The sequence below is a fragment of the Athene noctua genome, chromosome 4 (assembly GCF_965140245.1).
Source record: "Athene noctua chromosome 4, bAthNoc1.hap1.1, whole genome shotgun sequence".
Taxonomy (NCBI): domain Eukaryota; kingdom Metazoa; phylum Chordata; class Aves; order Strigiformes; family Strigidae; genus Athene; species Athene noctua.
This window is the reverse complement of record NC_134040.1, coordinates 37,881,434-37,895,953: the sequence shown is the minus strand read 5'-3', so window position 1 is coordinate 37,895,953 and position 14,520 is coordinate 37,881,434. Positions and strand designations below refer to the sequence as shown.

At 46.9% G+C, this 14,520-nt stretch overlaps 1 protein-coding gene across 2 annotated transcripts in view; it reads right to left on the bottom strand.

The window, feature by feature from the left end:
- The window catches only part of MAML3 (mastermind like transcriptional coactivator 3), a 249,588-nt gene extending 243,407 nt beyond the window's left edge, over window positions 1-6,181 (bottom strand). For both annotated transcript variants that reach the window (XM_074905065.1, XM_074905066.1), the window contains exon 1: window positions 5,597-6,181. In XM_074905065.1, coding sequence (XP_074761166.1) covers window positions 5,597-6,031 — 435 coding nt within the window. In that variant the 5' untranslated portion in view covers window positions 6,032-6,181. The remainder of the gene's footprint in view (window positions 1-5,596) is intronic.
- Between the last annotated feature and the right edge of the window lie 8,339 nt (window positions 6,182-14,520).

The window sequence follows — 14,520 nt, the reverse complement described above, 5'->3', positions numbered from 1 at the left end:
CAGCCAAAGCTGTTCTTCCTGAAGTTGACAAAGGCTAGAACTTCACTGCAGGACTTTCAACACGTGCTCTTTGGTCAATCTGAAGCTTGGGCTTCAGTATGGCTGGCTACCGGAGGTCAAAATACAACTTGCCCTGCTCCAGCTATGGCTCATCATAACCCAGCCCACTATCTTTTAAAGGGACACGCTTTCTACCAGAGCATATAAAAGTCATTAGAGGCCAAGTGCTTGAAGTGAAGAGTCCTTCCATTTCTTTCAGTTTGCTAAACTGAAACCTATTGTGCTGACTAGCTGCGAAAGGAGGGCAACACAAAAACTCCTTGTCCTAAAGGACAGTAATCACTCAGGAGCATCAAGCGTGAGTTGGTATGAAAAGAAGAAGAAAAATGGGAGAGGCTGTGGAGTAAGAAAGACACCGAGATCCACCCTTATAGGAAGAGCAAAATAAAAAGGGTTACACAATGACTCCTCCTATGATGCATATGAAAGAGAAGGAGCATTGCTGGACCAGGATTTAGTTCTGGTATCATCCCAGTTTTGCCTTTACTACTGACCTTACCCCAGTGTAAGCAAGACCAGACATAGCTTATTAACTGCAGAAATGCTTAATCCTACTTAGTCATCAAGCATGAGTAAGGGCTACAGTATTTGACCTCTTGTGAAAAATAAAAAGAAACACCTGAAAAATCATCTTTCTTTTTCACCTTTGCAAGGCTAGAGAAATAGATGTTTCCTACACTGTAACTGATGAGCTCCCGAGCACCTGTAAAGCAAGTTAAATGGCAATATTACATGAGAAAGAACACAAGAAATGTGCACAGATTTATGAACATACACACGGGTATGTATTAAATACAGCAGATGTAAGCTTTAGAAAACTACTCGCAAGACTGACGGCATTCTTCGGCACTCAATTTCATTAATGACATTATCCACGAATCACGAAGACAAATTAAGAAGTTACACTTTTCACTCTGGATACCTTTTTCAACAAGAAGGAAAGACTGAGGGGCAGGGGGGAACTACTTTTCTGTGGTGGAACGTCTGCCAACAAGGAAGAGATATAAACAGATTTCTATAATTCTGAACATGTCATTCTGACCCTACACAAAGCAAGCTGAAAGGATCTCCCTTCCCTCAGGTAGAAGGGCAATGTGACCATCAACTTCCATGAGGCAGTACATTAGCCCAGAATGGGTAGAAAGAGGTACTGGAAAATACTATATTTGCCAGCCATGTTTTCTCTAACTTTATAAACTAATTCTGAATTGGCCTAGTATGCTTTGGCAGGGGAACAGAAAAGATGATCTAATAGGTCATTTGACTTCTGTCACTTATTTCTGTGATCTAAATAACATTTTATGTTTATGGGGTTTAAAACTCAATTTCCTAAGGACTGGTTTTAGGGTTAGAAATGGTCACTCTGACAGTAACTATCAAATTCATGATGATGCTAAATAAGAAAAGTCTTAAAGAGCTTTTAAGATAGGAAAAAGTAGCTCCAGCCCCTTTACACTTCACAGCAGAGCTCAGATGCAAATAAACGTGCATTAGGAGGTCAATTCGGTAAATATAGATGTAGTGTTTCATTGGACAAAAGAATGACAAAAAATGCACCATAAGAACAGAAGTGTCAGGGATAAGAAACAGAGGTGATATAACTTCCAATATTTATTACATATTTGGCTACCTATTGTATACTTGGCTGTTTATTATGTACTAAATATACATTATTTATTTTATATATAAGGTGTGTATGTGTATACCCACACACACAATCTCTGAACCACATGCAGTAACATGGATGCAGAGCCAGAAGACTCTTGCACTTAAAGAAGGAAACAAGAAGGCAGATTAGCTCACAAAGAACCAAAGAAGTGAAATAACGTGTTGATATTTCCTGGAACCAGTCCGAAGATGAGCAGCAGAGTTTTGGATGGGCTGCAAATTTTCCCAATACTTCCTCTGAAAACCAAGCCGGTACAGCACTCTAATAATCCAACTCAAAGGCATGGAAAACAACTTTGGCTTTTGCCAGGCTGAATTGATGGCAGGGGGCGTGGTGGAAACAGGTCCTCCCAGACATTTATAAACGATTTTAATTTTTGTTGCACATGTCCCAATCAATGCCCGTATGGGAACAAACTCATTCTGAAACCCACTGTTATCCTCAAGCAGAAGAGGTTGAAATAGTTATAAATCCAGATATTTCAAAATTCAGCAAGTGAAAACTCGGTCTGTAACAAGACACAAATTCAGAGTAGATCAGCAATTCATGAAATACAGCCAAGCCCATGCTCCTACATCCCTTTTTGAAAAAAAGGCTCCCATTGATAACTGCCTGTCAGTTGACATAGAGTCCTAAACAGTGGAAACTGCATAATCCCTTTCATGAACTCGAGGAGTGAGGGTGTAAACTGCGGGGGAGGTGACAAGGAGCATTGTACAGACTGGATAGCTTGTACTCTGTCAAATGAAGAAAACCAGGGTGCATGTCTTTACATAATCATCTTCTGAAGATGTTTTTTACCCAGCTTGCTGAAGGGCACCCTCAGCACATGTACCAGCACCAGCTTCTGGGAGGGTCTGTTGGGCGACCGGCTGCCGGGACCCAGCACAAGTCTCCCCCCCTTCTCAGCATCTCTTGACTGGGAGAGGATCACACACACAGTGATAATACTTTTGATTTGCCCTGATAAAAAAATAATTAGAAGCAGTATTTCTTGCTATACTCATTGTACTTGTTGTCATTGAATCCTGACTGCCTCGTTTCCAAACTGTGCAGTTTAATAATCTGAGGGAAGAGTTTAATGATGATTTTGTGTGAAGAGTAAAGCAGTAGCAGATCCATACGACTGTTCGACAGTAAACATCTCCTCTAGAATTTACCAGACAATAAAGGGAAAAGACCCCAAAATGTAGTATACTGTTTTCTCATGCCAAAAGAAAATGTTAAATAAAGTTGAATTGGTTTGGTAAGTAAAAATTACAATGTACAAAACCAGTGAAACTTATCAAACTGTTGAGTGCTAGAAATGAAGAAGTTTTCCCCCTTCCTTTTTTTTTTTTTTTTTTTTGTACTGTAAAAAGCATTAGTCTCAAAGAAAATACTTGTCAATTGCTTTAAGATGAGCAATTTCTCAGGTTTTATGTATTACTTCCATGTACATAAATGTTCTCTAACGTTCTTAGACACTAGGCAAAAATCATGATTAACGCTCTACAAGTGAAACAAAGCAGATAATGTTTCTAAAATTTTTTGGCAACGTTTGTGTACACATTCTTAAAGAAAGGTTGATGGAAATGGGTCGGTTTTTTATAAAGTATTAGAATTTCTTTCTAAGATGAAAAGCCTAGCGCACATCGAGGACATTTAAAGAGCATGAAGACTGTAGCACAAATACTGAGTTATGGTGAATTTCATAGCAGACTGCCCTTGAATTAGGCTACTCTCAGCTCTGCAAGTGTCCCAACCTGAAACAAATTAATACCAGTGAGAGCTGTAACTGCATTTCCTCCTTTTGTTACTTTTCCACAACCTTCACATTATAGCATGGCTTTGTGTATCTGCCCCAGATCTTCAAGGGAATGACAACAAATGAGCGACTCCACTGAAGATCCCGGCCTTTGATGGTCCAGCATGGGGTTTGGGAAGGAGGGGAAAGGACAAGGCACCGCTCACGAGGGCCCAGAAGGACGGGAGCTGTTCTGGAGCTGGATGTGCGCCCCACGATGCTCCCCGGGAGCACAGTGTGTCCCCCCCCGGAGGTCTCCCGAGCCTCCAGCCCTTTTCCCCTGCCTTGTGGAAACGACACGGGGTGTGAAAAGGGATCTCAGGGCAGTTTGTCTGACGGCGGACAGACCCTGCTCACGGAGTTTGAGCGGCGACTCAGTGGCTGCCGCTGGAGCAGCCCCGGGCGGCGGCAAAGCGCTGCGGAGCGCCGCGTTAGGTGCGCGCCTACAGCCTCAGTCCCGCGGGAAGGACGAGGCTTGTGCCTCGCCGGTGACACCAGGAAAGCAACAAGATGTCAGTGAGGTTTTTCTGCTTCCTGTTTGCAAAGCAACACACACACACAGACACTCACTCCCGCTCCCCCCCGCTTTGTGCGGCTCCTGCCTGCGCCCTGGCTCCCCCCCCCCCTTCCTCGCCCTCCCCGGGAGGCGTCCGGCTCCTCCGCCGGGGGATGAACCGGGCGAAAGGCGGGGGGCGGGGGGGCTGCTACGGCTGCGCCCGGCGCTGAGCTTTTGTTTGCCGCTGGCGAAGCGATCGCCACCTCGTCGCCCTCCGTGAGGTAGCGGGGCTGGGGGGCGGACAAGGCGCCCGGTAGGACGGCGGGGGGGGCAGAGGGGAAGGGTGCTGCCCGCCGGCCTGCGCCGCCTCACCCGTGGGAGGAGCGGCGGCACGGCCAGGGGAGGACAGCCTCGGCGCGGCCCAAGATTAACATACCGCTCCCTCCTTTCATATACGGGGCGGGGGGGCGCCGCCACCACCACCGCCGGGACGGCCGCCTCCCCGCCGCTTTGTCACGGGAGACCCCCCCACGCGGGGGCCGGCGGCAGCTGCCGCCCTCCCGGACCCTCCCGCACAGCCGCGCAGCAGGGGAGGGCGAGAGGGAGGGACGTGCGAGGCTTGTAAACCACACGCTGCCATCGCACCTCCCCTCCCTCCCTCCCTCCCTCCTCCCCGCCGCCCATTGTGCGCCCGGCAGACGGCGAAGCCCCAGCTGCCCCGTGCCCGCCCCCGAGCGCCGGGCACCCCCCGGCACGGCGGGACACACACGCGTTTCCCCCGTGGCTGAGTGGCCCGCTCGCCCCCGCCGCCACCCCACCACAACGACGGGCGGCCGCGACCTGCTATAAATAAGGCTCAGACGGAGCGGGGGGGGCGGCTCCCCCCGCACCTCCTTTTATTATTCATCATCGGTGCAGCCTGGGAGTGGGAAACTCCGCTTCCTACTTGCCGCTGCGCTTCTACCGGCTCAGCCCCCGCCCCCTTCCCCCCCCCCCCGCTCCTCGCTAAGCTCCTTAAAACCCAAGGAAACTTTAGGAACGATTCAGCTCGCGTGGGGAGCCGGGCTCCTGCGCAGTCCACGCGAAAAACCTGCCCAACTTTTCCTCCTGCCGTCACCCCAGCCTGCGGGGCCAACTTCCACCTTCCTCCGCGGCGGGATTTAAAAAGGCGGCCAGAGAAGTAGCCCCACGCCCCCCCCCGGCGCGGAAAAGCCGTGGCGAAACACGCACGCACGCAAAACCCTCCTCTGGCTTTCGGCAACCCACGGCGCACGCCCGGCACCGCTTCTTCCCCCGGGGGGGGGCAGCTCTTCCCTTCTGAAAGAGACGGGGGGGGGGGAAAAAGTTTGTCCGCTCGCCTCCCCACCCCCCCTCCTCTCCACACGCGTGAGAAGTTGCGAAGGCAGCCGGCAGCCCCCCCCCCCCCCCCGCCCCCGCAGCCGGGCCGGCGGCCCTACCACCGCCAAAGTGGAGCCGAGCCCCGTCCCCTCTCTATCCAGAAAACAACGGGGGCGACCTGCAGCTCATCCCGCGGAGCGGACAGCGACCCCCCCCCCGCTCCCCGCGCCGACCCGCATCCCCTCACCATGATCAGCGTGTGGTTCCTCTGCTCGGCCGCGGCAGGCTCGGCATCCTGCTGCTGTTTGCTCTGCTGCTTGCCGGGGCCGGTGCCGGTACCGGTGCCGGTTTTCTTGGCCCTCTGCTCCAGGGTGCGCTGGTAGAGGCTCACGGTGTCCCTGCGCTCCAGCTCCAGCTGCTCCGCCTGGGCTTGCTGGTACCTGCTCTCGCAGTTGACATGGTGCCGGCGGCAGCCCTCGATGCGCTGCCTCAGCCGCTCCACCACCGTGCTGTGCTTGGGAATGCCGCCGCTCGGAGCGTTATTGTTACCGGGAGCACCGTGGGGAGCGCTGGTAACCCCGAGCCCGGCCCCGCCGGCCCCGCCGAGGCTGCTGGTCAGGTTATTGTTGATGCAGATACTGCTGCCGTTGGCGGCGGCAGCGGGGGCTGCGAAATCCCCCATCCTCTTCCCCGGGCACACTATTTTGGAAGAACTTTTTACCCTCCCCTTCGCACACACACAGTCTCCTCCGGGGTCCTGATGGGATACTTTTTTGAGAAACGGGGGGGAGGGGGCACCACCATGTATCAGGGAAACAGCGATCCCAAGCAAATGTTTCTCTTTTCCCCCAGCCAATCCCTCTCGAGAAGCTCCAAAACATTAAAAAGGGGGGGGGGGGGGGGGGGGGAAGGGAGGGAAATAAAGAGAGAAGGTGCTAAAAGGTTATCACCAGCAACAACAACCAACACCCCCCCCCCCCAAATAAATTAAAAAAAAAAAAAAAGACAGCTCAACAAACTAAGAAGCAGCAATTCGGGTAGCAAACTCCAGGAGATATCAGGCCAGTTCCTTTCCTCCTTTTTCTTTTTTATAATCCATTATTTCAAAATAGAATCCGTGAGATTTGCGGAGATTTTGCCAAAAGCCTTCTCTCCCCATGTATAAAAACACGCTCCCCTCCACACGCACACACACCCCCCGTGCACACGCACGTTCGCACACACACATCCAAGCCCAAGCACACGCGGGGCACCCACGGCACACTCACTCGCGCTCCCCGGCATCAAAAGACAGGCAAAGCCGCTTTCTTATTGTATTTTCCTTCTAGAAAAAAAGTTTGGGTGTTTATGCCGCACCGTGTTCGCAAAGTACTTTGGCTGCTCAGCTGCATTTCAACAGGAACCTAAATAGCAAATCCTCGGGCTGGGGGAAGTAAACACATGAACAATCCGGGCCGAGCTGGGAGAGGAGGAAAAAAAAAAAAAAAAAGTAGAGCTCTGTGAAGTCTTTGCGAAACGCCGAGCTGCTACAGCCTAACGCTTCGCTCTGCCTTGCTTGCTGCCTCGCTTGCTGGCTGCTGCTGCTCCTCCTGCCACCATCACAATGATCAAACGCTCTCCACCTCCTCCACCTCCTCCTCCTCCATGCCAGCGGAGTGATACCAGGGCAGGAGCGCGCAGTAAACACCGCGGCGGCGGCGGCTCCTGCGGGCCGGGAGGCAGACCCGGGGACAAGGTGCAAAACCCGGCGCGGACGACGCCCGCCAGGAGCGGACATAGCGCTCCCCCCCCCCGCCCCAACACCCCCCTCACTCCCCCCCGCCCCGCGCCGCGCTCCCGCCCGGCAGCAGCGGCGCGGGCTGTCCGCAGGCGCGGAGCGGCGCGGAGCCGCCACCTGCCGCCCCCGGGGCTCCCCCTGCGCCGCGCTGGGGGGGAAGGGGGGGGCGCGCACCCGGGGGGGGCCGGGGGGGGCGGGGGAGCGCCAGCGCTGCGGGCGCGGAGGAGCGGACGAGAGCCCCCCCCGGCCCCTCCCCGGGGCGGCGTGTGCCGCGCTGCCCCTCCGTGTCAACTGTTGCATAATGAAGGGGGGGCGGGGGGGGGGCAAGAGCGGAGCCCCGCGCCTCCCGGACACCGGGCTGAACTTTCTATTTTGAACAACAGAAGAAACATGACACGTTGGGCAGGAACGTTTTTCCAGGCGAGCGGTGGCTGCCTCCACGGAGAGGCGCGGGTGATGAACGGGTCGAGAATAACATCCCGGGAAGCCAGTTTTGAACCGTTTTCCAACGCTATTGCACGCACAATTTTAATTGATGGTTAGTTCCTAACTAGCACCATGAGCTGTGCGCTTCCCATTATTTATTTATTTTTTTTTAAATACACCTATATAAACCAGAATTATCTCGGAGAGACACCGTTGTTCTCTAAACGTGCAGCTGGAAATAAAGAAAATTGGGAACTCATACATTAGTCATGAGATCTGATTTAAACCATCTTCATTTCTGCCACTGCAGATTAGCACAGGATACTATTTCTAAGATACTGACAGCGGTAAAGACACGGCTTTGTCTTCTTTAAGTGCTCGGCAATATGAAATTTGGGGTTAATTTCATTCCGATTGCATCAATTCCTGACTATGTCGAGATGAAAAATAATAGTGCACAATTAAAATTAGTAATTAGTACCTTCCCTGCGTTGTGACTAAGGAGCATGTCTTCGCTTTCCCCCCCCCCCCCCCCCCTTAAAACTTTTCTTTGGTATCAGTTTTAGAACCGAAGAGAAGCTACTTACTGCTCTGCGCGATCGCCGATTACTACTTTAGCACAAAACAAACGGGGAAAAATTACAGCTCGGCTCGGAAGCAGCCTAAGAGCGAAGGGAAAGGGCAGATCCAGCGTCGCTTATACAGATCGGCAGCTCTGTTAATCTGGAGCCGGGGGATGTGTTGGAAGCTCTGCGGCGACTATTCCTCACCATCTGACTCCGTACGGCAACAGAACAGGGTTAGCTGCTTGTACAGGAATATACATGAAAAGATTGAATGTAAGAACTGAGAGGATGAAAGGAGGAGAGGGATTTCTTGTTCGGGTTTTTTGGGGGGAGTGTGTTTTTTGTTGTTGTCGGTTTTTTTGTTTGATTGTTTGTTTTTTAATCGAAATGGAAAGTGTCAGCAGGCCAGAAAGGGAGACAGCTGTGAATTAGGTTTAACTTCGAAAAAGTACTTTTTGGATTCCTCCGCAGTGCCCCCTGCAGCCCGCCGGCTTGCATGCTGGCAGCCTTGCTCGGAAGGATGTGCAGACCCAAACAGCACTGAAGTCCGCAAAAAGAAACCTTTCTTATGCCCACGGAGTCAGAAATACACGTAAAAGCAGTGTTTTGGTTTGTTTTTACAGACTGGGTTTTGGTCCATTTTACAGAAGTTGTCTTCTTTTCCTACGTCTAGGACAAATACCATTTTTCAGTCAAGTCACACAAACACGCCTTAACTTTCAGTACCTCACTTTCGCAGCAAACATGCTGTTTTTCAAGGGCATGCTGGATTGTTACAGAATTAAATTTCAGCCTATTAAAAATGTGGTAATTTTTTCTCTCTCAGCTACATACCTTGGCTCTACCAGGCTGCACAGCTCAGGGGTGATGATTGGAGTAACAAAGTTTTGTAGTGACTGGTGTTTAGTGTTAGAAGTTTTGCAAACAGATCCACCACCAGTTTTGTGAAAAAACATCTGAATACATTCTAAAAGTGGTTGATTCCTATTAAAAGATATTTTTTTAATTGGCTGAGGTTAAAACAAAGCTGGGCAAATATATATCTGTTCATTTCTTCACTCATTTTAACAGCAGCAGTGTGATGATACTTGCATTATTCTATAGTACAACCTTTTCTAAGATAAAGCTCTATCCCCTATATCAAAAACAATCAATAGAATCAGCATTTCATAGAAAATGTTATTTTACATCTGTCACACAGCACCAAAGATTTTCATCTGACTGGAGAGTTTTCTTTTAAAGCCGGGTATTGAATGGTAATTGTAAAATAGCATATAGAGATAAGATTTCACAGCTCATTTTTGCATCACTTTTATTTTAAGGATACTTAAACAATTACCAGCTTCTGAAAAACTAAGGCCAAAATGAGCTATTTAGGGGACTATTTAAATTCAATTTTTGTGAAGGACGACACATGCTAAGCCACTGAGTCTGAATAAATAAGAATGGAAAAAACCCCTTAGATTATAGCCTGGGCAGTGCAAGAAGTAGAGATCTCAGCATTGTTCTACTATGGATTATTGTCGTTAAAACAGATGCTCTTCACAACCTTGACCAAACAACTCTGTTCTGTGATCAGACCCAAGCATAGAATCACTGCTGACAGATGTGTGCACTTACATTTATGACTGTGGACTTAGGCACACTTACCCCTATGTAGTAATTTTCTACACGTGCACAGATGTGTATATTTGCTCTATACCTTCCCCCCCTCCCCCCCCCCACACACCCCCACACACATCGGCTTTAAAAAACTTATCTTCGCAACTGAAATTTCAAAGGAATCGAATATATCAGAATTCTAAGTGATGTAAGATGAACTTGCTGATGCCAGCAGTTGAACGCTAATGCCTACCAATATCAGCTGACAGGACACTAATTACTAGTTACAGGAGATGATTGCTTGGTAAAGGATCTATTCAGTGAGTTACGATTTTGAAAAATTATAAAGTACAGGCCTGATCTGTGAAAAGATACGCAGTATGAAAATACAGCATACGTTCTCAAGATGATTATCATGACAGAGATCTGTCTAATTAGGAAGAATCTATTTTAATGCTAAGATATGAAAGAGCCCAGCTGGGAGAGGAATTTAGAGGAAGACACAGAAACATGACTGTTAAGCTGACAGCAAGTGCAGCCTAAGCATGTTCCAATGACAGCTTCTAAAAAAAAATTTCATCTCAGCATTTAATCAATAGTGGTTTCAGAACAAGTACAGCCTTACAGATAATCTAGCTAGTCATATTAGTGGGAGGAGCTCCATAAATAATAGAAGATATGCCTTTGCAGAGCAACATACTGAACCCACTTTCCTTTTGTCAGCTGAGCTGAGCTAGGGGTTAGCCAGTAGATGGGCAACATTAAAAATATCACCATGAGGATAAATATGAATCCCACTCTATTAGAAACCACACTTTAGTTCCTGGCACTGCCAGTCAGGTTGGAAAATGCACTCATCGTGGCAGCAAGTTTCAAACCATCCTGGGCAACAGATTAACCTTCAGAGTGGCTGCCTGGGTAGAAACCTTCCTGAAAGCTCCTACTATAATTAAATGGTTTATGTCTAAATTGATGGATGACATGGTGACACAGGCATCTGCTGGAGGGCGAACCTAGAGTCAGCCATGCAGTGTGTTCACTGAATGTAACTTTGAAAACCAGCTAACAGACACTTTTGGGGCCTGCAAGAAGCAGCTTTCTTACACAGCAAAAAGGGCTTCAGAAGATTTCTGCTGCAGGTTCTCTCGGATACAGTGCTATTGAACTGAGCAAATCAGATGTCTTTCCGTTACTACCACAAGCTATTTAAGTGCATGCTGTCTAATACATCCGTAGTCAAAAAAGAATAATACTGTCATTTGAAGAGGAGTTAACGCGGAGCCATATAGCTGAGGGTTGACTGAAAACAAAAAACCCCACAACCGCCACGAATGTATCTGTGAAATCCAACTACAGCATGGCAAAAATTCTCATGACAGCTGGGGTGGCCACGAGCTACGGCTGTCAGAATGTCCAGAGCTGTAGGAATTCTTCAAGGGATGAACCAAGTCTGGAGCAAATGAAATTGCTCTAAATAGTCAAGGAAAAAGTCATCAAGGCTGCAAAGGAACAGAAGAACTGAACAATGAAGGTAGGAAGGGGAAGCAACGAAGAAAACCAGAAAGTGAGTTAAATTTGCATAAGGCGGAGCTTTAAGGCATGTCAGGAAGTGAACACTATGTGCAAATACAAACAAAACCAAAGCACCCTCAAACCCACACACTTTCCAGCCTATACATTTCAACTTATATAATGTGGGGAATCCAGGTCAGAATTTTCACAAAATCTCCCCAATTGTGATTAACACTGAAGACTCCAATTTAGCAAGGTATTACAGCAGGACAGGCAGATGGATTGGGACACACACGTAAGTACTAACTACCTAAGTACGCTGCTGAATCATGGCTGGAAAAATATGGAGAAGGAATATAAAACGTGTACTCATTCTCTCTTGTCCTGATTACAGATAGGTCACAACAGGAACATTTATAAAAAAAAAAAAAAAGTGAATGCCATGAATTGGCATTGTTACCCACACACTATCCTGTCACATTAATGTTATTGAAATACATCCGACTTTAGGAAGCAGAATTAAGATAATTAGTCCCAATATACCACAGTATGTCTTTCTGTTATTTCAGAAATCTGGTTCTGGAGCTAACAGCTGTAGGAGATACCCATGGAGAGAGCTAGCAGAGAGCTTGAAGGAGGGAGAGGAAGATCATTGCTCGGGCAGGGGCTCCACCTAAGCCTTTGATCTGTCACACTGATTTCAAGAGAGTAACGGGGTTGGACTGGAGGTGCCAGGGGAGTGAGAGGTGGGAGGGAGAGAGAGAAGAAAGGACACACAAGGAAAAACCCCAGAAATTTGCTTCTGGGGGTTCCTTGCAGTTTACACGTGAAAGAAATTAAATTTCTGTAGCCATTCTTATACTGAGCAGCCCACAGCTGCTCAGTAAAGACCACCCCATCTCCATTTCGCTTGAATTAACAGGGCAACAAACAAAAAATCCTGCATCAGTAAAATCAAATGCCAACTTTGGTGGTGAGGAAGCAGCTGGGGGATTTAAAAAATTTTTTTTCTCCTCTCCAAGGCAATTGCTGTTTAGATGTCAGCCATTTATAAGGGTTTCAGAGTGAACATGATCACTTTAAATTTTCTGAGCCAGAAGAGAGCCTGAACCTATGAAAAACTATTGTTCACCCTCCTTCATATGGGAGACTGATGTTTGTTCTGTGATTCTTGGCATAACCAATCAAGTTGAATATTCAAACAAGAATGTTTTTATAAGTTCTTAAATTACAGGGAAACAGAAATAAAGGGTAATTTCCACAGTGGTATTTTTTTTGTAAGATACATCTGAGTTCAGTCTTCAAGACAGAGAAATACCGTATTTTCCTCCCTGTGCCAATGTGCTGACTGACATCACCACTGTTTCACTGAAACTGCTGTACTTTACAATCTGCAAATAGACACGTATATAGCATACATTAAGAACCTATACTAAAAGTGCATCACTGAGGTTGCAGTCTTGCAGTCAGTGAGTTTAAAACCACCAAAATCAAAGCGCCTGTGCAATCTCTATTTGGCTTCCTTGTGCAATCCACAGTATGATCAAGTCTTCAAATACACCCTTAAACACCATTTTTCCACAGGATGTTTGCTTCATTCTGTACACAGAATTGTCAGTGCTCACCAGTGAACAGCTATTTAATGCATTTTTTTCCTTTTTGTTCCCATATCACCTCATATCTATTTACTAATTCAAACCCCATTCACAGACATTCATTTCCTCAGAATGGTCACCACTATTGCTCCTGAGTGTTTCACATGTACCAATAAACTGATTTTCACAATCCATTGCAAGTGAGAGGACAGTGGTCTTATTCACGTTAGAGACTGAAAACTGAAACGAAGAACTTAAGCTTAAAAGGTTTTGCTAAAATGCCTCATTCGAGCTGATTTTAAAAAGACTTAAACAGCTTGAAGTATACTGTTTTCTTAAGAGCAGCCCACATGAACTTCAGTTGAATTTGCAAGTGCTTAGCATTTCTGCTAGGCAGAACCCCCTTCTCGAGTAAGGTACCTGGAAAATGAGTAACGCAACTGGTGATCCTCTGCAAGAAGCAGAGTTTACCTGAACTGAGTAGCATCACTTAAAACAGCTCAAGCATTTAATCCCAAACACACATAGGCAGGCAAAAACAGAAATTAGACCTTACAGGAAGGAAAGAAAGTATTACATGCTGGATTTCAGTAATATTTTAAAAGAAACCTTTTTGTCCCACTTTTTCTGTAGACACACCTTTCAAATCGGCTTTGGTGAAGCAATGTCAAAACATGCTGGGCTTAGAAAGTACTGCTCAGGGAAAGTTCACCTGAAGCCAGAAAACACTGAAGAGATAAGACACTAAAATAACATGAAAATCCCTAAAAGGATACAGAAAAGATCCCCTTTCATGCTCGGTCATATTAACCAAAACACAAACCCCTGTAACTACTAGCTACCAAGCCTGCATTCAGGCTATTTCCAGAGTCACTAGTTACTAGACAACATTCATCAGAAGTCTAGGACACCTCCCATCTTAGCTCAAGCTTGTAGTTAACTAACAGTTTATGGCAAACAACAGCTGATTAGATTCCAGTTAGACAGAAAAAAAAAAAAATCCTTCTCATAGTATGAATAGTGAGACTTTAAATAGATTACTTGTGGAGGCTATTGAGTCTCTATTACTGAAAGCTTTAGGAACAGGTTAGACAAAATTTGTCAGTAAGGACACGAATGTAATTGGTTTCGCCATGGAACAGGGCATTGGATTAGGTGGCTTCTTAAGGTTCCCTCTGTCCTAACTTTTCATAACATTATTTAGGGAACTTGAAAGTTATAAATGTATTTAAGCTGTTAATAACTTCATTTATTTAATTCTGACGTGGGTGTATAACACTAATTCAAACCCCATTCACAGACATTCATTTCCTCAGAATGGTCACCACTATTGCTCCTGGGTGTTTCACATGTATTCCAGTGTGTAAGTCATGGATTTTTACAGTAGCATGTGGACTTGAACAGTAAGCAAAATGATCCTTTCAGTTTTGTTCTCTATTTGCTTCTTAATCATTCCTAGCCTGTTTTTTTCTTTCTTCAACTACTGCTAAGTGATATTTTCATGGAACTGTTTACCATAACTAAAAGGTCTTGTTCCTGAAGACCTTTGGGCCAACTTAGAAATGATCTAAGAGGTGAAGGTAGGATTATTCTTCCCCAAATGTATCACTTTACAATTATCTACACTGAATTGCACCTGTCATTTTATTGTACAGTCAATCTTTCTGCAAGCTATGCAGTCTGCCTTGTCCTT